Source organism: Carassius carassius, chromosome 45, assembly GCF_963082965.1.
Source record: "Carassius carassius chromosome 45, fCarCar2.1, whole genome shotgun sequence".
NCBI lineage: Eukaryota > Metazoa > Chordata > Actinopteri > Cypriniformes > Cyprinidae > Carassius > Carassius carassius.
The window spans coordinates 3,371,852-3,394,010 of NC_081799.1; the positions used below are offsets into that span (position 1 = coordinate 3,371,852).

A 22,159-nucleotide genomic window follows, 5' to 3' on the forward strand; every position below is an offset into this window, starting at 1 on the left:
AATATCCTGGAGTTATTCATTTACTCAAACAGTACACTGACTGAACTGCTGTGAAGAGAGAACTGAAGATGAACGCCGAGCCAGATAATGACTCGTTCACGAGTCAAGAACTGGTTGCATCAGTTTTCGGATCACCAGTAGTTCTTTCGGACAGTTCGATTCAATAAACCGGTTGAAGAAAACGGTTCACCGGTTCTTTTGCGCTCGACTTAATGTCGTCATTTGCGATGATTGCCCTTGATTCAAGCCTTCGGTTTACCTGCGCTCATAACATTAGCACAGAATCAGTTCAGAATCAATCACCAAAAGAATCAGTTCGGTTCAGACGCTCTGTGTGTCGGTCTACTTCACGCTGAATCACACATGCACAGTATCATCAGCTCCTCGGTTCTCGAATCGGACGCGTCTGACAGAAACAGTTCTTGACTCGTGAATGAGTCATTATCTGGCTAATGGACTAAATCTAAAATATCTTAAACTGTGTTCAGCAGATGAACGGAGGTCTCACGGGTTTGGAACGACATGAGGGTGAGTTATTAATTACATAAATTTGCTATCTGGGTGAACTAACCCTTTAAGTGGGTCAAAAACACTCTTTAATATACATTTAACTTAGAAAGCATTTTCATTTTCATTTTCATTAAGATATTACATTCTTTGCACTTACGTATATTATTTTAAACTATTGCATATTATTTCTGTAATAAGTTCCTTTTTAAGAAGTATATGCTAAAGTGAACTTTTTTACCTGCCAGTATATTTTCATTTACTGTTATTATTCATTTATTTTGCCAGTTTCACAATCAAGTCTGTCAGGCATGGGAGTGAATGTGCAGGAGAATGGAAAATGTCCAGGTTTCATCACAAGCTTTCTGAAAGTGCACAGATGCATGTACTGTATCCTCACTGTCCGGTCTCTGCTGCTCCCATCCCCCTAAAATACGCCCACCCTGCTCCGTCTGGCATCTGGGAGAAGTCAGACATCTCCCACACAACTGACGTTCCCATCTCAAATTCCGAGGAACAAAAGAGGCTGCCCACAGCCGGCCTGCAGAGCTCTAGTGGACACAGGGCCCTTGGCAGAAAGCCTCTCACTGTCAAGAGGACAAGAAATAGATCCCTCTTTTTTGACTAAATGAAGAGAGCAGGGGTTAAAGGAATGTGTTAATAATTCACTTCATAAAGATGAAAAGGCCTTGATATGACGAGGAGAAAAAAAGCAGCTCTCCAGTTCACACGCAGTGTATTCTAGATTTCCAGTTACTGAAATCCTAAAAAACAGCAAAATTGCAACGCTTACTAAATGTTCATAAGCTGGCCTTTCCCCTTTGAAGCACGACATCATGATTCAGGACGTTCTGTTTGATTTCATCTGATTCGATGAGAATGTTTATTTACCATAATTGCTCCAAATTCCGGTGTTCCAGATCATAACTGCTTAAAACCACTTCAGCTAGGACGGAGTTAGCAAATATCAAAGAACCTCATCATTTACATCTGACAGACAAATACTGAAATGGTGAATAAATACAGGGCAATACGTGGCTGAATAGTCATGTTAGAATACAGCATCATGTGAAGTTTGACTGAATTTAGGCCACACTTGTTTTTGCTGCGTATCACGCCCCCTGCTGGACCAAAGGTGATTCAGTAATAAATGGTGCACAGATTTATCTGTGTGGAGGCTGTGAAGTATTTTGTATTTTTGGACGAACACCCTGCTGTTGGTTTTTAAACTATTCTGAATGTGCCATTTGATAATGCACAACTTCTCTCAACTTTATACTGTAAATGGAATAATTCATGTATTTTACCTTACTTTCTCTCAGTTTTCTGTGTATCAAGAGTTAAAACCCAATTTAATTCCTGTTTCGGGAATTACTTTAATCAAATATGATATACTTATTTTATTCCACTGTGCTTTAATCAAGAGTGAGATTGAAGGACATTTTTTATTTCTCTATGTTCATATTTTAGTGCATCCAAGAAAGCAATCAATAAATGACTTTATTTCTTTGAAAGCGTTTTTTAAATCATATTGCAATGCAGCCACACATGATCAGTTTGCTCAGTATCATTTATTGATCTCATCAAAGTGAGGAAGAGCGAGATTTGAAGGTATCATGCCATGCTGTTCAGTTATCAGTCTGCAGCGACTCAATCAAGCTGACAAATGCAATGAATTCATATACACAGAGAAAACAATTCCTAAAAGATTGCTGAAGAAGACCTTGCTTAGGCTGCATAGATGACATGCTCAATACATTGTACCTGATCATGAGAAGTAAACACTGTCTACACAGAGAATGAATACCAGCCGGTTTAACTTTTTAACCATACACTCGATGTAAAAAAACAATAGAATATGGCACTTAGATGAAGACAAAAAAAAAACAGTAAATGTGAGAGAAAGGAATGAAAGTTCATATTGGTCATCCTATTGCTGTTATACATCTCAAATACCGACTTGGCTTCATACACAAAACACTGATGTTCTTTCTAAACATGCTTTTAGAAGCAAAATGAACACATTTAGTAAGTATTTTTGCTTATTAATCCAATTTGTACAGCTTCTAAGAAAAATAGCCTGGAAGTACAAATACTTCAAGAAGAGTTATTGCTTTAAATGATTCAACACAAACTGCTGTCAATTAGAATGTGATGGAGGAAAACATATATTATCATGAAAAATGTCAATGAAAAAAATTCAAAAATTACTAGCCCACCTCTTACAGACTGACAGTTTTGAAATACTGTATTGTATAGCTGTACATGTTTGCTCATCATCACTGAGATATGTCATAATAGTAATGCCGCAATCTGGGTTCAACTACTGAAAATCCAGGTCTCTCGTCCGGCCTGCAGAAACAGAACAGAGAGCCATTTATTATCCTTCAGTGTACTGCATTGAATGAATCATTATTACACAGGTATACGTAAAAGATATTTCTGTATAATAAATAAAAGGCTATCATTCATTGCTTATAATCAGTGTTCTAGTGTGATCTCCTATCAGTATCAGATCAGTATGTTAAAGACTGCTAGCACAGTTGTCTTTTAAGTTATGGGATGATTGTGAATGCAGAATTATCAATATATAAACGCTGATATATGCAATAAACATACTTGTATGTCCAGCATTTCCTCATGAGGTTGTACATCTCTGCCGGGCAGTCGGCTGGAGCGGACATTCGCTCTCCGTTTTCAATCATTTGGATGACTTCATTTCCTTTCATACCCTACAGACAATATGAATTAAACACACAGTACTAAAATAAAATATCATTTTCAAACACCGGATGTGCAGTTTGCGATTTAGATGATATTCTATATACAGTATATGTGTCAATATTATTTTAGGGGGTCCTAAAGCCCACATACCAGAGAGGGTTTTTGGAGGTTTTATTAATTATGGTTAATGTTAATATATTTTTAGCATTTCATGTTGTATAAACTAACATTAGTTAATGTATTATGAACATTCATTATTTACATTTACATATAAAAATAAGAGAGCAACAGTGTTACGGAGTCAAATTATTATTTTATTATTATTATTATTTTAATGAATAAATAGAATAGAAATAGAACAGAGAGTGCTAATGTTAGATGGTCATGTGTTTTTTTTTTTAAATAAAAACAAAACAAGTAGCCAGAATAGAAATAGAATTCTTAATTATTATTCAATAACGAAAGAACAATAATATATCTATAAATAAACATTAACTTTGATTAATAAAGGCTGACAATATCTTTATTGTTAATTCATGATAACTAAAGCATTAAATAGTATGAATGAATTGAACCTTATTTGTAAAGCATCACCATGAAAAATAGGAATTTTATTTTGTTAGTTTATAGACGGATATATTTGGGAAGCAGATTCAAAAGGTTTGCGTAAATGCAGATTTACCATGTAAAACGAATACAGCAATAATATAGGTTTTGTCACAGGGTGATCTAGTTGGTGTGCCCTTTATAGCCACCAGAGGGCACACTTTGTAGTTTTGTTTATCTGGACTTCAGTTCCCATCATCCTTTGCTTTGACATTCTAGTCTCATTACATCTAGCTGTGTCTCATTATCTTGTTAACTCACCCTCATATAAGCTTATATATATATTTCTGTGTCCTTAATTGCTAGTTGATTGTTTTGTTATGTGATTCTTTATTCTGTTTTTACCCTGACTCTGTTTTTGGATTATTAAATAAACTGCATTGGATCATCCTGTTTGTGAGTGTTCTGTGACAGCTTTCCCACTGTCACTAAATTAAAACTAGACAGAACTGTATTTATTGTTAGGCATTAAAAGCATTGTGACCATTTCACAATATTGCCTCATTTTTAAACATTCACTTATTGATATATTCAATCATCACCCAGCCTGATTAACAATACAATATATGTCTGTTTGGGAGCAACATCATATGCATATTCACACCTTGTATGGCTTCTGTCCGTATGAAAAGGCCTCCCACATCAGGACTCCAAAGCTCCACACGTCACTCTTGGACGAGAACTTCAGGTAGTTCATGCACTCGGGAGCGTACCACTTCAGCGGCCATTTACCATGACCTTTGGCCTACAGGAGCAGCGAACAAAGATCAGTCAGGAATACATTCATCTTAAACCCATTCTACTTTACTAACACAAAGCTTTGTAATGAGGGCATGGCTTTCATTCTTGGTATATGTGATTAGTTCCTGGTGACTATACCTTGTAATAGTTCTCCTCTTCTGCCAGGGCTTTAGAGAGTCCAAAGTCACTGATCTTGGCATAGTGCTGAGTCACTAGAAGCACGTTCCTGGCTGCCAGATCTCTGTGAACAAAGTTGTGCTCTTCCAGATATTTCATTCCCATAGAGACCTGATGAACCAGCTCTGTGATGTTCTTCATAGAGATGTGTCTGCAAATACACAAAGTGAAAAACTATTAACAATACAACTACTCAAAAAATACAAAGCTCAATCTCCTCACATGGACCAAAACCAATAACCAAATACATGAACTTCTCAAATCCATTAGGTGGATTGTATGCAAAGTTTATTAAAAACTGTAAAAATAAAGGTGCTTAAAAGGTTGCCATAGAAGAACCATTTTTGGTTCCACAAAGAAACGTTCAGTCACAGGTTCTTTAAAAAATGACTCTTTATAATCTGAAGAACCTTTTGTGAAACAGAAAGGTTCCTCAGATGTTAGTTAAAGTTTCCTTATGGATATATTTAGACAAAAAGGTTCTTCTATGGCATCGTGAAGCACCTTTATTTTTAAGAGTGTTGTGTCATTTTGGTGAAATCAATGCATGAAGCACAGCTCACACAGGTCAAACCAAGCAGCTTTCTATTGGTCAGTTTGCATGACCAACACAAGCAAAGTCTGCTTAGGAAACGCCTAATCCTGTGCATTTTTATTTAAAAGACTGGATACTGTCTGGTTCTTACCATGTCAAGAATAAACAATAATTACACAGCATTCATTAATTATAGTTCACTTCTAAAATCTAAAGTTGTAGCTGTTGCAATTGTTAACAAACATTAACAATAGTTTTTCTGTTACATTAACATTATGTACATAATGTACAGTAACATTAACACTTCAGATTAGGAAAACTAACTATTAACTAGCTGCTTATTAGCATGCACATTTATAATGGCTTATTCTGCATAACCATATTTTAATCCCTTAAACCAACCCAAAACCTAAACATAGCTACTACAACAACTACCTTACTTGTTATCAATATGCAGGAAATTAGGAGTTTCTTATATTAATAAAATTTATAAATTATGTTAGCTTATGCATTTACTAATGTTCTTTGTGCATCTCACACAATGCTGACATTCATGACTTCAGAAAACCTGGAATATAGTGCACAGTATTTAGGTACTATGATGAGTTTTTGACATTTTTGATTCATTCACAGTGGTAACTTTTAAGTTAAATAGCTGCTTAATGTTAGTTCCTCCACATTGTTTTTCAATGCATATTACTATATTCACAGTTCAGCACAGCTCTCATATGTTCTGTAGTAAGTCTAGCGTGGCGTACTTGTTCTTCTGGAGGAACTTGTGCAGCGGCCCCAGCTCAGCGAGCTCCATGACCAGCATGAGGTTCTCCGCTTCACAGATGCCGATCATACGGACGATGTACGGGTTATCCAGCTGCTGCATGACGCTCGCTTCCCGCAGCATCTCCTCCTTCACCGCCACATTATTATCATCATTCTTCAGGATCTTAACAGCAACAATCTTCTGTGTCCTGCATCAAACACAAAAGAAGATCCAGTGTCCAAGTCGGAAATCATATTTATGAGCTGAGTGCACATGACATCAATACTTCTGCAAGACATGAGCAAGCAGACCAAACCACTAACTACTCATACACTGTGGCAAGAAAGAACACACACACACACACACACACACACACACACACACACACACACACACACACACACACACACACACACTCACACTCACACTCACACTCACACTCACACTCACACATACACACACACTCACACACTCACACACACACACTCACACTCACACACACACTCACACTCACACATACACACACACTCACACACTCACACACACACACACACACACACACACACACACACACACACACACACACACACACACACACACACACACACAAATTAGTATCAATTTCAGGCTTTTAGTATACAATACCAATAAGTCATCATTTTAATTGCATTTTTTAAGAGTGAGAATAACGGCTTATAAGATGCAAAAAGGTTTGATTTACTGACACTGAATTCTGATGACAGATTTGATATCCTTAAAATAACTCAAATCCTGTAGGTAAACTTGGTCAACTCACTTCTTCATCTGGTAGACTCCTCTCAGGACAGTGCCGAAGTTGCCTGAGCCCAACTCCCCATCTTCCAGAGTCAGGTTGCTCCGCTTCACTGTTGTTGACCGCAGCTCTTCAGGATCCGCGTATGGACTCTCATACACCTGTGTGTCCATCGGCATAGCATCTGTCAAAACAGAAGTGTAACAGTTTAGATTACAAGATCATTTCAACAAGTGCTAGTGTTTTGAAGCATGTCAACTAACCTGTGTTGAAGTTATTAGGCTTAGGAAGTTCCAGGTTTGGTCTGAAGTTATATGTATTTTCGATTGGAGCCTACAAGCACACGACACAATTACAACTGTGAAAATATACAGATTCACATAGAAAAAGCTGATAGGACACAGGCATGTTATCTGAAATGCCTGCATGCATCGATGGGACAGAGGGGCAGGGTCAAACCAAACTTTCCTGTGTTCTTCATGGCACCTTAAATCAGTATCGAATGCGTAATTGCATTTACTGAGATGTTTCAATAATAACTAAATGGCAATTCGTTATACGTGATGCGATCAGTGTCCATGAAGAAGAGGAGAAACTTCTTCCAAGGTCAAAAGCCAACGACAGAGTATAAAAATTAAAAAAAGAGATTGATGACTATGTCATTTCTATAATTAAAAAAGAGTGATAGAGAAGGAGAATGAAAATGTGGAGGTATGATTGGGGTAACGGCACCTCAATATCAACACAAATGATTGCCGTCTCTTCCAGTCATTGCCTTTGTTCGAAGCGGATTGATTTGGTGACCGACTGAAACACTTGGCACAGGCAGCAACTTTTTACTTGTAAATAGCACTTCTTATACAAGTGATTCCAGTCAGTCAGCTCTTCTTTTGTGCCAGAAATACTATGATTCCGTCAAATGCATAATCAACTGTTATTAATGTATATGTAATGTATTAAATGCAATAGCTCTTGTAAAATTCAAATGAAGGCAACATCTATGATCCACCTTATTTTTCAGTGTGGAAGTAAGTGGACGTAAAAAGTACAGTAAATGGTCAAAATGTTGGCACTATATACCAGTGTGTTCATAATTAAGATTATACATTAAAATAATATGGCAAGCATATACCAAGCAGCAAAACGAGCTGTATTTACAGCTAAAAATAGCTGGAAGTGGATGACACCGGAAGCCAGAGATATTAACTTTACGAATGTCCGTGCCTGCCACATTTTTCAATAGTAGTGTCTCTAAAAGTAGCTTCATTTTATGTAAAGTGATGTAAATATGCTGACTATTCCAGTCTATGTCTGTTTTTTTTTCTCTCACTGATGGATGTAAGAGATAAATAAAATCCACAAATTATAATATGCAATTATCTGAATAAATACTGTAACCAACATTACCAATGCAGGGTAGCATAATAAAAATATATTTAGAGTTGTGCTTTTTTACTAGGTCTGAGAAGAATGGTTTAAGTTGTTCAAATCCTTGGTGGAGAAACCTCTTAAACCAGTCTAAGCTGGACTAGCTTTTTAGTTCCCGAAACCCAAGACCAGCTCAGACCAGCGAGACAGTATATAAATATATAGTATTCAAAAAAACGTTTAATTACAGAAAAAAACAAATCAACTCAAGCCCATGTGCCCTGACTTACATCCTTTATCCACCTTATTTTGCAAGGTTTTTTTTTTTTAAATGTGCGAGATTTCCAATCCATTAGCCACTACTGTTAATTAACTAGAAGAATAACAAAGTGCAGTAGACTGTAAATGGTAAATTTGCACTTCAAACCAATGTGTTTATGATTTTGCTAATAAATTTATGAAACTGGAAGCCTCGCACATTAAAACTGTCATGCCCACACTTATGTTAAAAATAAGGTGGATAGGTTATCAAGGTGGGTCAACAAAAAAATCTTCAACCATTCTTTAGAGTGTAAATCAGAAGCTGATTGGTTGTTTAGTTTTTGCTGGTGATTGGATGTGATGTACAGGGCAGTGAATGGAGGAAGAGACCAGAGAGGGGTCGAAGTCAGAAGAAAAAACCACACGCAAGCAAAGCGGGGGTCCTACCACTGCCAGTGGGGGATAGGGAGGAAGACAGGGGTGTGTTAGAGCACCTTTTTTTGGCCAGGTTTGGGGAAGGAGTATGATTTGATTCTGGAGAGAATCCCACCTGTGGCACCTAGCTAGAAACCACAATTTTAAAGAGCATTAGGTTATTTTTATCCTACACTATTTGATGCTAATGTTTAATGCTATACATCCATGAGCCATTCTTCAATAATTAAATTAACTAATTCAACGTAAATTCAGCACATTTACATGATAGCGTTTGCAGTGGGCCTTGTGTTAAATGGATCTGTACAGTCTAGGTCAGTGGTTCTCAGCAGGCTTTGCTTCTGGACTTCTTTGTTTAAACGTCTTTAAAGTGTATTATATAAACGGCATAAACCCAGTAATGTGTAAATTAGTTTATGTGACATTAGACACTGAATACGAATATGAACTGCAGAGGTGTCATGCTCTTGGCAGCCAATAATTCAAAGCACAAAACAAATCTTGGTCAGAACATAAAATGTTTATCCCTGATGTCCTTACTTATTCATAATCGGCTTCTTCCCCCGAATTATTTGAGGATGAGGAAATGTAATAAGCTTTATTTCGCTTTGCCGTCTGGAACATGGTGATGGGGGAAAAAATGAGATGAGAGAGAAAATCGTATTTCAGTGCATTTGTGGCTACTTGTAAAAGTTTTGCATTCCACCAAGAAACTCTGCAGCAGATTCATAGCTAACTTTTGTGTTCCTCGAGAGCAAACGCAAAGTTTCTTGGACAAACTTTCTCTGTGAGCTAGTGCAATGTTTCTCAGAGGAATTCATCATTTTTGGGAATGAATGCAAACATTCTCGGAGGAATGCAAAACATTCATGAACGATTAGGAAGTTAATTACGCAAGTTTCTTGAGGGAATCCAAAAGTTTTTTATTTTCTTTGTGCATGAATGCAAAATTTCTTGGAGGAATTTCCCCTCCCATCTCATGTTGTTTCCAACACCATGTCTGTAAATTATTTAGTTGCATTAAGGATTGAGCACTTTCGCTATTGTCTGTGACAGCACTTTTGGGTCACAACCCACCAGTTGAGAACCACTTTATTTTCATTTTACACCAAGTGTAATTAACTGTAAAAAGTTTCATTTAAATTGTATCTATGTTTAGTGAAACAACTAACAATTATCTGTGGATCATTGAAACAGTACAAGAGTCCTGAATGGGAGTGGTTTATATAGTCTGACATGTCAGTGCACTTTAAAGTCTTTTCTTTAAAGCCAGCTGATACGAGAACACATGGTCCCTGCTGCGTTTCTTAGAGATGTGACTGTACTTACGACTGAATTCTGTGCTGGTCTCGGGCAGGTCTCGGTGAGCACTCGGAGCAGGCCGTCAGGTTTGTACGAATAATGTTCAACCAGCTGTAACACACAACACAGTGCCCATCAAAGCTCGATTCTGGACATCATCTCAGCATCACACAGTATTGTGGTTATGCTTCTTACGCTATGGCCTGTTTCATCAGTCGATAAACTCTCATCAATGTACTGTCACGTAAAGCTTCAGCTGAAAATAATAGATATATATTACATACGCAATATATAGAGGAGGCTTGTTTTATTGACGACTTCAATGAGCACACCTTTGTTTGTTGTGATTCATCACCGAAATCAACCTATTTCTATATCACTTTCATTGCAAACTGACCTCATTCGAAGCATGCACTCACTTCTCTGCTAATCACAGTGTGAGAGATGTTTCTGAGGGCTGAACCTTTGATGAAGTGCATCATGAACCAGGAAATCTAAATATAGCGTGTGTTTGTCCAGTTGGTCACCAGATACAAACAACTGTCTAAAGACCTATTCGGACGGGACTAGTTTTCTAAACTACGTTTGAGTTTAGATTCTTACCACCTGACGTCTGCGATTTTCATGTACCAATTCGGACGGGACTAACATCTGTGTTTATTACAGAGGTGGGGGGGTCTGATTTGTGCATCTGGTGCATAGGTAATTTGCTCTGAAATTATCACAGAGGTTGTGTGAGAAAAACACGGACGTGGCAGATTCGTACGGGATTGAAATCACCAAGTACGTCTGTGAAACACAGATTTCTCTAACGACCCCCTGTAAAACTAGTCCCGTCCGTAATTCTACAAGATCCTCTTCGGGACATCAGCAAATACAGCAAGCCTAATACAGGGTTGCCAACTTTTAAGTTCGATTCAATATCAATTGATGTGTAAAAATAAAGGGTCCAATCAAATGCCTTTTTAGCACCATTTTAAACTTGGTTTAAAGTCTGTATTTGCTTGCATTCATTGTGTGTAATTATCTGAGTATAATTAAACAAGGATCTAGGCCTAAGTTATTAACTTTTTAAATTTTTCATTTAAAAATCTAGTGTTTGGTTTTGTCTAAATATGTATTCAAATGAAGACAAGTGTGACCTGCAATATTCTAGATATAATTAGTAAAGAGCCATACAGGTAGTTGTTAAATCATGGTATTACAAATGAAAATTATTTGTTTTAACTGACCCCAAAATGACTCTAATTTGCATATTTGCATTGGAATTTAAAACCTTCCAATTTAAACCTTAAATACTACACTAAATTGTAATACATATTTTAGAAAACCATAATAATTGCACAAATATGATTTAGTACCAAAGGATCTCTTTAAAATATCGAATAAATATTATTGAACTAAAATATACAACTCTTGTTTAGCTGGAAAAAAAAATCTGTATGGTCACATTATAAGTAAGCAATATTAGGAAACAATATTAATGTTGCCTCTCCATCACTCTCCAAAATAAAATTATACTGTAAATGCCATCGACGTAATAATCAATGCATAATACGCTGTTTTGTTTACCAAAAAATGCTGGAAATAAATAATAACTGTATAATGAAGCTGTCGACTGTATTGTCTACGCTGGTTTGTTTGGAGAGTTCTGTGGATCACGTGACCGCGCGGCGAGATCAAAGCGTGTCGCAACTCTGTTTTTCATGGCTCTGGCTTTAACTGAAGCGCTACATTTTATGATTTACGCCATATGAATTTACTCTAACAATACTATTTATTGTTAGAATTCAGTATTAAAACGTACAAAATGTGTAATCTGGGACGTTGTGTCATATCACAAGCAGGGTTGTCACTTTGGCGTGAGATTTACAGCGTGAGAGCGCGAGACGCAGCCTGATAGCGTGAGTCTCGCGCCAGATGCGTGAGAGCTGGCAACCCTGCCTAGCCTAAATAACAATGCATTACTCTTTGCTAATTATCTGAGGTCATTATTTTCCACATTTAGTGTCGTTCAGAAATCATAAATATTACAGGTTTGGCTGTATATTTGAGCACAGCCTTGGTGAGCAGGTCCAATTCTCATTAGTAACAACCCTTTTTGCCTCAATAAACTCATAATTAGCTGTTTATTATTAGATAGTCAGGTACTTGTTAAGTTTAGGGGATGTAGAATATGTGCTTTATAACCAGTGTTAATAATATGCATGCTAATAAGCAACTCGTTCATAGAATTGGTCCCTATAAAGTGTTACCAAGAGATTTCAGTTGCCACACTTTTGACAAGCACGGTATGTAGGTCAGTGAAGTCTCAGCCAGGTTTCTGTTGACAGGTTTATTTACCTGCCAAAGTGTGTCGAACTTCTTCCCGTCAGGAATGGAGAGTTTGCCAGCCCTGTCTTTATCAATGCGATAGTGCATGACTTGGTTATTGTGCAGGAGACACAGAGCGTAGGACACGTTCCTGCTATTGTTTTCTCTTTGTCTAATTCTGTCAGGAGGAGAGAGAACGAGACAGTAATTGTTAAGCAGAAGATAATAATAGGCTCTTGCATAGTGAGCTGTGGTTTTATTATACACAAATCAACACTCTAGATGGAGCTGGAAGAGAAAAACTGACGCTTTTCAAAGCACTACAGAGACCGATGTACAGTGGATGTAGTTATATACTAATCTTTAATCAATATTTTAATATACAAAATAAAGAATATAATATAATATAGATATATTTTTGAAAAGCTTTAGTAAAAAATTAAAATAAAATAGTGAGTTCAAAGCCGATGATATGATCTCATGATGGTCTTATAAGCAAACTTTCTTCTTTTTCCATTGTTTAGTGCACTTGATCACAAGCGTGTGTTTTAAGATGGTGGCAAGTGTTCTATTTAAAGCAAGCGCACACTGTAGTGACATGCACTTCCTCCACCCAGCACACTCGTCTTCGGTCACTTCAGGAAGTCCTCTCCAACAGTGTGACAGCGGAAACCACACGCTGCCTCTCTGCATCGCTTCTTTCACTTCAGAGCAGTCCAAAGCCCTGCCTGAACCCACTGCTGAATTCAGCCTGCACCTGCTGTAGCTTCTCAGAAGACTCGTCTTCACAACAGTTGTGGGATTCACATTTTAAGATGATTGATGAACTTAAAATAAATATAAATATACATTAGGTGATATAAAATCTTGATCTAGACACTAAAAATGATTAGAGTGCATAAATATAATAATCACAACTCTGAACGACTAACATTCGTGACTAACACTTGTGTAGAAAAAAAAAAATTAAGATACACTACCATTCAAAACACTGTTAATTTGTTTAAAAAAACAGTAAAAGCAGCAAAACTGTGATATATTACAATTTCAATTAACAGCTATGTGAATATATTTTAAAGTGTAATTTATTCCTGTGATGCAGCGCTGTCACATGATCCTTCAGAAATCTGATGCCCAAGAAACACAGTTGTGCTGCTTCCTATTTTTTTGCAAACTGACATATATTTTGTGCAAGATTCTCTGATTTCAAAAGTGTAAAACAACAGCAACTATTTCAAATCTTGGATGCACTTTATTTTAAGGTGTCTCTGTTACAGTGTAATTATACATTTAAGTACTGAGTGATATTAATTAACGACATGTACTCTGTTAGGATTAGTGTTACTTATACAATAATTAATTGTTATTACAATAGTAAGTACATGTATCATGTGTTTACTGTCATCTGAATAAAAGTGTAATTTCTTAAAATAATAAATAAAAATCCTACTGACCTAGATTATATGCTATGGCTAATAAGGTATGTATTCTGGGTAAACTCTTAAAAATAAAGGGGATTAAAAGGTTGCCATAGAAGAACCGTTTCTGGTTCCACAAAGAACCATTCAATCGAAGGTTCTTTAAAGAACCGTCTCTTTCTTACTTTTATATCATCTGAAGAACCTTCTTTCGCCACAAATAACCTTTTGTGAAACAGAAAGGTACCTCAGATGTTTAAGGTTCTTTTTGGAACCATTTAGACAAAATAAGGTTCTTCTATGGCATTGTAAAGCACTTTTATTTTTACGATTGTAATTCTTAGTTACACTCGTAATCATTGTTGTTGTTGTTGCCGAGTGAAGGAGACTCACAGGAATTTGCCGTTGACGTGCGAGCTCCTGAGCAGCCGCTGCTCTGAGTCCTCGCGCTCGATCTTGCCATGGAACCACGGCATCTTCTCATGAGCTGTTGTGGCGATGAGTTTCTCCAGCTGAGGCCTCTGGCTGATGATAGCCTGCTCCAGAGCCGAGCCCTGCCACACCACAATACATCAAAAATCAGAAACTTCTCCTGTCTTATATCAACAATGTGCATTTATGATTTCTTTAATGCAGCACAGGGGTGGCATTAATGTATCCACAAATGCTGCAAATGTTCCAAAGTTGACAGCAACAACAAAATGTGTGAAGGTTATTATGACAAATGAAACATAAAACATTCACAACTTCTTTTATTCTTGTAAAAAGTAAGATGGGACTTAGGAACTGGGTGAAAATAGATGTAAAAGTTTATTATTTGTATAACATTTTCACTAATTTCATTCAATTTTTGACTCTTCATAAAACATACTCTTTAAATAATCTTTTTTTTTTTTTTTACAGTGATTGAAGGTGGTTGGAGGGGATTTGCTGGAAAAGTAAGGATGGTTTAAAACGTAACAAAAAAGAAAGTAGTTTCATGCAAAAGAAGACAAAGAAACAGTAAATAAATAGTAAATAACTGAGCTCAATGCTCTACTTAAGCAATTGTTTCTGAGCATAACTGAAGTCTGAAATACCAAACTCATGAGAAAGCATAACTATTTAACATTTTGGCGAATTTGTACAATTCATAAAAAAGTTAGTAACATAGCACCTACATGTCAACAAACTCTCATCAGAGCATTAGTATACTCTCTGATTAATATCTGCTAACTGTTTATTGTGATGGTCTCCCAGCAGACATTCTACTGACTATTAATAACTTTGCAAGAACATGTCATCTTATTCTAACTCTACTAACTCTCTAATGAGAGGCATGTGCAGCATTTCTTACAGTCAACAAAATATGTTCAAGGAGCCATCAAAATCAAGTGAAATAATATAACATGTGTAACCTTAAAATAAAGTGTAACCGAAATTAAATAAAGGATAGCACTTTATTTTGACTTTAAGTAACTAAAGTGGACTGCTGAAATGAAGTGTCATCAAGTGCAGTGTTAAACTGGCACCCACCTGTAGGTTCCAGGTCTGTTTGACGTACTGCCGGATGAGCTGCTCCCTGAGGTCCTCGAAGGGCCCGACTTTAGGCTCGGTGCCACGGGGCCGGTTGAAGGGCCTCTTCAGCAGACAGACGAGCCCGTCGGACTCCTGCGAGTGATAGTCGATCACATCTATGGGGGTTCTGTGAGATTTGCCACCGGCGATGGCGTAGGTGTCGTTCATCTCCCTCTCGATGGTGTAGTGGTAGAACTGGCGACCGTAGGCCACGGACAGAGCGTATCCGCCGAGGAAGCTGCGGCTCTGGCGGAGCAGGTACAGGCCGTCCCCCGCTCCTCCCTGACGCAGGTACTCCTCCGCATCCTCTCGCGTGATGTTGCCGAAGAAATACGGCAGCATGTGCACCCTGTCTGCCATATCTGCTCAACCGTCTGCCAAAGCTCAGAGCACAGCTAATAACCTGAAAAACACAATGGGCCTCAGTGATGAAATGTTGTGCAGAAACCATCCTAAATTTGATCTTACGATCATCTCTCAAATGTGACCCTGGAGCACAAAACCAGTCATAATATTTGTAGCAATTGCCAACAATACATTGTATATGGGGAAAAATTATTCATTTTTCTTTTACGCCAAAAACCATTAGGACACTAAGCAAAGATCATGTTCCATGAAGATATTTTGTAGTGCTGTCAAACGATTAATCGCGATTAATCACATCCAAAATAAAAGTGTTTATTTACATAACATATCTGTGTATATTTATTATTTACTGTATATATAAATTCAAACACACATGCATATATATATATATATATATATATATATATATATATAATTGTTTATATATTAAATATATTTATACGTAAATATTTTCTAAATAAATACTGTATGTGTGTGTATTTATATATACATAATAAACATAAAACAGTAAACATACATATTTAATGTAAACAAAAACTTTTATTTTGAGCTAGATTTACCGCGATTAATCATTTGACAGCACTAATATTTTGTAAATTTCCTACCATAAAAAATATATCAGAACAAAATTTTTGACTAGTAATATGCATTGCTAAGAACTTCATTTGAACAACTTTAAAGGTCATTTTCTCAATATTTAGTTTTTGTTGCTCCCTCAGATTCCAGATTTTCAAATAGTTGTATCTCGGCAAATATTGTCCTCCTAACAAACCACACATCAGTGGAAACAGTATTTATTCAGCTTTCAGATTATGTAAAAATGTTTAAATAAAAAAATTGACCCTTATGACTGGTTTTGTGGTCCAGTGTCATTATTAAATGAACGTACCCACATGCACCTCTCTTTCAGATGTGAAGTCTATGAATCGCTAATGATCTTAAACCTGCGCGCAGCTGAATGGTTTCAGCTCTCTGCCTTGTAAACGACACTTAATTAAAGTCATTAACATGTAAAAGATCACCAGTCATTGTCCAAATTCTTTCACTAAGAACAGTGAGCTGCAAAAACAGCGTACATTTTCAAGAACCTGCAGTACTCTGACAAGAAGAAGTGTGTACGTCTGCTCAGAGCCAAGTCCTTTAACAACGTCAAATACGAGCGCTGGCGTGGATTTTAGCGTACACACACTCTAAGATCAAATCTGAGCATACACACGCTTTATAAATGAGGCCCAATGAGTAGATCATTTTCTTAGAAACTTTAGATCATATTTTTAGTGAAAATCAGAGGGACTTCGAGCAAAAGACAATCTGTAAACTAAATTCTAGAGAATGAAACCCTATAAACTCTGCTAAGAATGCCAAATAATAATCAAGGTCTATATAGGATGTCATAGGTGATCAAATAAAAGGTTAACACTTCATTTTAAGGACCAATTCTCATTCTTAACTATATTACTAGCAAATTGGCTGGTTATAAAGAACATATTAATGTCTTATTCTGCATGCCCTTATTTAAGATCCCTTAATTTGAACCAATATTTAACAACTACCTTACTATTAATAATCAGCAAATTAGGAGTTTATTGATGACAAAGTCATAGGTAATAGTGAGAACTGGTCCCTAAACTTAAGTGTGAGAAATAAAGGTTAAAATGGGCTTTAATCTAATCATTAATGACCATCGTGTAAAGACAATAAGCACTTAAGACTGTACATGAATAAATGTTGTGCACAACAATATTTATTTGCCGTGATAGCATTATAAATGCAATATATTTTCAAAGAAAATGTCACTGGTTTCTAATGTCTTATCTTTATTACTATCTTTAGTTTCATTTTAACCTGACTGACTGTTTCATCTCATTTTTTGATAACTACTCCAAGCATATGTTCATTAAATGAACTATTTATTTTTTAACATAGCATCAATGTCTTGGTAAATACTGAGGTTACTATGAATTATGAAACACTGGTTTACATTTGTGTACTAGTTTGTAATGTTTTTGTTTTGTTTTGTTTTTTTGCAAGGATTCTAGAACATCCAGTTTCTAGAAACATCCAATATTCTGAAATATTCTGAAATATTCTAGTGCTTTCTGGAACATTCCAGAACATTATGGGACCAGTCAAAGAAGACAAAAATCATCCAGTATACACTTCTGAAGGTCTGGACGACTCACTTTTGATTCATTTTAAACTATAGTTCTTAGCTTAGTATTAAGCATGTGCCATGTCATTTTTATGCATGAGAAGTAACAGATTAGCTTGTATAAGCTGTCAACATATATATACTGTATATAAATATACTGTATATAAATTAGTTTTCAAGGGCACTGTTAATGGAACACATAAGGTAATGTGATTTTTGTATTTAGCATGCGAATCAAACGTTATAAAGAAACGTTAAAAACTTAACTTTTATAAAGATTTGTTTCACTGTGTAATTACTCATTCTTTGTTGTTACAGTTTTCCACATTTTCTACAATAGTAAACTATGAAAAAACACGAACAGAAGAGTGAAAAATTGATGCATAAAATTAAAAAGATAAAACCTATTGTATATTTTCGTCCGTTTTCTATGTATACAAGCCACTTTTTGGCAATTTTACCTTTAAATCCATATCCATTTTAAAAAAGTTTTTACATGTAGCCACATTGCATACACAAAATATAGTCAGAGCATTTAAGCTTTTAGATCAAAAAGGTTTTAAAGATAACAAGAAACACCAATTGTATTTTCTTTCCATGCTTTTTTTGATTTTGTATTTGTTTTTAGCAAATATGTTTTTACAAAGTCAATTACAAACACATGCATGTGCAAGTCTATGTATATTTCAAACTCTAACTTGGGGAAGAAGTTAAAAGACATGTGGCACTGAGAAACTAGTTCACGCAGAAAGAGGAAGCGGTCAAGTCTTTTGCAATAACATTCAGCCTCTACTACAACTTAAGCCCACTCCCATGAGATGTTTAAGGCACTTAAAGATGATTCACAGCACGCAGATGAATCCGCACACGTCAGCGTCACACAGCTGAACACCTGTTATCTAGAGGTCTACAGTTTGATCCAGTGAAACACAGTACACTCTACCAGCACTGCAATGTTTATCTATCTATCTATCTATCTATCTATCTATCTATCTATCTATCTATCTATCTATCTATCTATATATATATATATAGATGGATAGATGGATAGATATTTTTCTATAGAAATATTCATTATTTTCCCAATAATTACCAATAATGAGAAATTAAGTCAATGAAGTATTTCTCAAAATGCAAAATAAAGCAAACAGAAAATACATCCTCTAGCCTTTTTACTTACTAAAAAGCAACCTCAAACACAAGTGCTAATACAAAACCTCAGGGCCTCGTGTTCATGCATGAAAGAGAAGCAAGTCTGAGAAGATTCATCAAATTCAACCACAAAAGATTCCATAAAGAAGAAGCCAGTTTGGCTGAGCTAGAAAAGGTCAGTGTTATTGTAACTTAACAGCAAAATGCAAGGTTTGTAATGGAAAATGTGGTTATAGCTTTGTGTTAAATCAGTAAATGCAGCTTCGCAGCACAATGACTTTAATTAAACATGTCTAGCTAGAGACGTGTGCCACTGGTTAGGCATGCAAGTTTTAAATATGTAATTTACTACTGGGAAATCTTTTTTGTGAGCTATTATAAAATGTATTTTTGTTTTTGTTAAGGTGTTTTATTAAGCCAAAATGGTGAAATAATTATACCATGCCCTATGTTAAGTTATAAATAGGTTGCTCTAATTAACTTTTAGTAATTCTGACTTTGTGTTAAGATGCTAATAATAATAATCAACAAACTCTGGACAATAATTTATATATATATTGAAACGTCTATAAGAATTAGTGAGATAACTCACTAAAAAAACACCTTACATTAGAACACAATAAAAAACAAATGGTAACCATGCAAGTTAAATGTTTCACAATTTTATACTTTTGCAGTATTTGTTATGTTTGTCATAACATCTTTTTCGTGAAAATGTCAAAATCCTATAATTTTCTGTTTGCTTTTTAAACTATATTTCGAACGCCAAAGTGCACATAATGATCTCCAAGTTAGGCATTTGGACCTCACTATATATTTATTTTATATCATGTGAAAAGCATCAATGCAAATATTCATGACTTTTATATGCAAATCATTAATACATTATTGTTGAATTATTAACATACATCAAACACTTTTTTATTTCATCAATAATCACAAACGAATAATTGCGTCTTTAAAAGATATATCAGACCACAATAAGACAGAGAAACATCTCATATTCTTCTGATTACTAACTTCAAAGTAACTAAATAATGCCAGATCAGGTAATGCCACAACAAAGTGATCATTTCAATAGTTCCACTAGAACTTTTGCTTTTTATTTTCATGATATTTCCATATCAATATATTAAGATTTACGATTAGAATATTTAATATGACACTGCATATGAAATCAAATCAAATTGTAATTGAAAGTATTTTGATTTTTTTATTCTAATCATTCACGCTTAATTCACTCAGCCTGCAGAATTTATCCAGTTTAACAAAATCTGATGTACAACATGAACAGACATGTTCTTACCTTACAAAGTGTTCGACTCCTCTAACTTTGGACAGTGACTACACACCATGTTCACATAAGATGTCGAACTGAACAGGATGTGGTATGACCAAAAACTCAGTGGATAGTTCAAAAGAAGCTGCCAATTCTGGAACACTAGCACTAAGAGTAACCTGAAACTGAGCGAATACTGGATAGATTTTCACCTTTGAGTTGCTGATATCATATGCATTCAATGGAACTATTTGCAGACTTCCTCATTTTGAAAAACTTGCCTACTTCCTTCACTATTTTGTTGTCCTATCTTTGACTTCCTCTTCCATCTGAAAACATATAATAGCAGTTATTTATATTTTAAGGACTTGCCCAAAAATAATCCATGAGATTTCCTAAAACGTTCATTTTCTAAGGTAAATTTTGCATGACAGTTCATAACATTCAACATTTCCTGAAAAAAGGGTTTTCAAATTAAATCAAGCTGACTTTGTATTAATCAGTACATTCCAAATAAACCTTCTAATTAGTACACATCTATTGAGATAATACTTTAACATTATAACGAGTAAGCAATGCTTTGCTTAACATTTAAGAAAAAAACGTTAGTCACAACCTTCACATAAACAATAATAACCCATAAAATAACACAGGAACTAACTAAACTGTAAATTAATAAGTTTAATATGTGCAAGGTTTCTAATCAGCAGGAAGAGCGGAGGTGTTTCAGGTTCAACCCAGCTGTGATATTGTACAAATTTAATTGTTTACTTTTCTTCACAATGCTCTGCATTATATCTGATTGTCAGTCTGTGATTATCACACTTTAAAATGCATGCTGTCTTGTATAATTATAATAAATGTTTAAATAATAAATCTTATGCTACAAATGCCAACACAGAGGGTGTTTCATCCTAGCAACAGAGAGAAATACAGAGTTGTGCCACAAACAATCATCTGAGAATTTCGCAACAAAGTGACATTTACGCATATCACGCTTCGTGATATGTGTGGACCAGGCAAATGGTGGCAGCAATTCACTTTCTTTCTTTCCTGGAACATGCACTTTGAGGTTACAGTACAGTACCTTTCAAATGTTTGGAAACATTATGATTTTTAAATGTCTATAATGAAGTCTGTTATGCTCACTAAGGCTGCATTTATTTAATCCAAATTACTGGATAAACTGTAATAATGTGAGATATTATTACAATTTATTTTCTAATTGAATATTATAGTAAAATGTAATTTATTCCTGAATTTTCAGCATCATTACTCCAGTCTTCAGAAATCAGTCTAACATGCTAAATGGAGAATGCAGAATTTATTAGTAATGTCAGGTGTCAGTTTATGAAGTTTTATCTGCTTTCAGGAGGGGGCAGCACAATGCTTCAGAACAACTGAAACTCGTTCACAGAGACCACATCTGTTACACCAATAGATGCTGTGGTTAGCAGCTGTTTATTTTCCTAAACTGATCAAAGATGATTGTATCAAACCCACATGTACTGTAGTACACTGGGGTCTATTATCATTTTACTGTTTGAAAAGTGTAATGCAAATACGTTAATGTAAAATATTTTACAAAAAGAAAAGAAGTTTTATTTTAAAAGCATCTTATCAAAAGTTTAATCTGTTTAGATACTGTGCTTAACAGCCCTGGTCATCCATTAAGAATGGGCAAAAGTCAGATCTAGGGAGTGGCAATAACTTGGTACTTACTGTATGTTGTAA

The 22,159-nt window shown here is 35.6% G+C and overlaps 1 protein-coding gene across 1 annotated transcript; it reads right to left on the reverse strand.

The window, feature by feature from the left end:
• Positions 1-2,065: 2,065 nt before the first annotated feature.
• syk (spleen tyrosine kinase) lies at positions 2,066-20,631 on the reverse strand. Its single transcript, XM_059538706.1, has 13 exons — positions 20,453-20,631; positions 15,435-15,879; positions 14,313-14,473; positions 12,532-12,679; positions 10,216-10,299; positions 8,946-9,014; positions 7,086-7,155; positions 6,847-7,006; positions 6,049-6,258; positions 4,717-4,906; positions 4,442-4,582; positions 3,127-3,239; positions 2,066-2,859 (listed from the first exon to the last, which is right to left on the reverse strand). The coding sequence occupies exons 2-13, from the start codon at positions 15,834-15,836 to the stop codon at positions 2,787-2,789; spliced, it is 1,821 nt and encodes a 606-aa protein (XP_059394689.1). The 5' UTR covers positions 15,837-15,879; positions 20,453-20,631; the 3' UTR covers positions 2,066-2,786.
• Between the last annotated feature and the right edge of the window lie 1,528 nt (positions 20,632-22,159).

Excerpts from the sequence above, each read along its gene's own strand:
- syk (XM_059538706.1), bottom strand. The coding sequence starts at position 15,836 with ATGGCAGACAGGGTGCACATGCTGCCGTATTTCTTCGGCAACATCACG. Across the intron at positions 14,474-15,434 it reads AACAGACCTGGAACCTACAG|GGCTCGGCTCTGGAGCAGGC; the intron begins GTGGGTGCCAGT and ends GTGGTGTGGCAG. Across the intron at positions 3,240-4,441 it reads ACGGACAGAAGCCATACAAG|GGTATGAAAGGAAATGAAGT; the intron begins GTGTGAATATGC and ends TATTGTCTGTAG.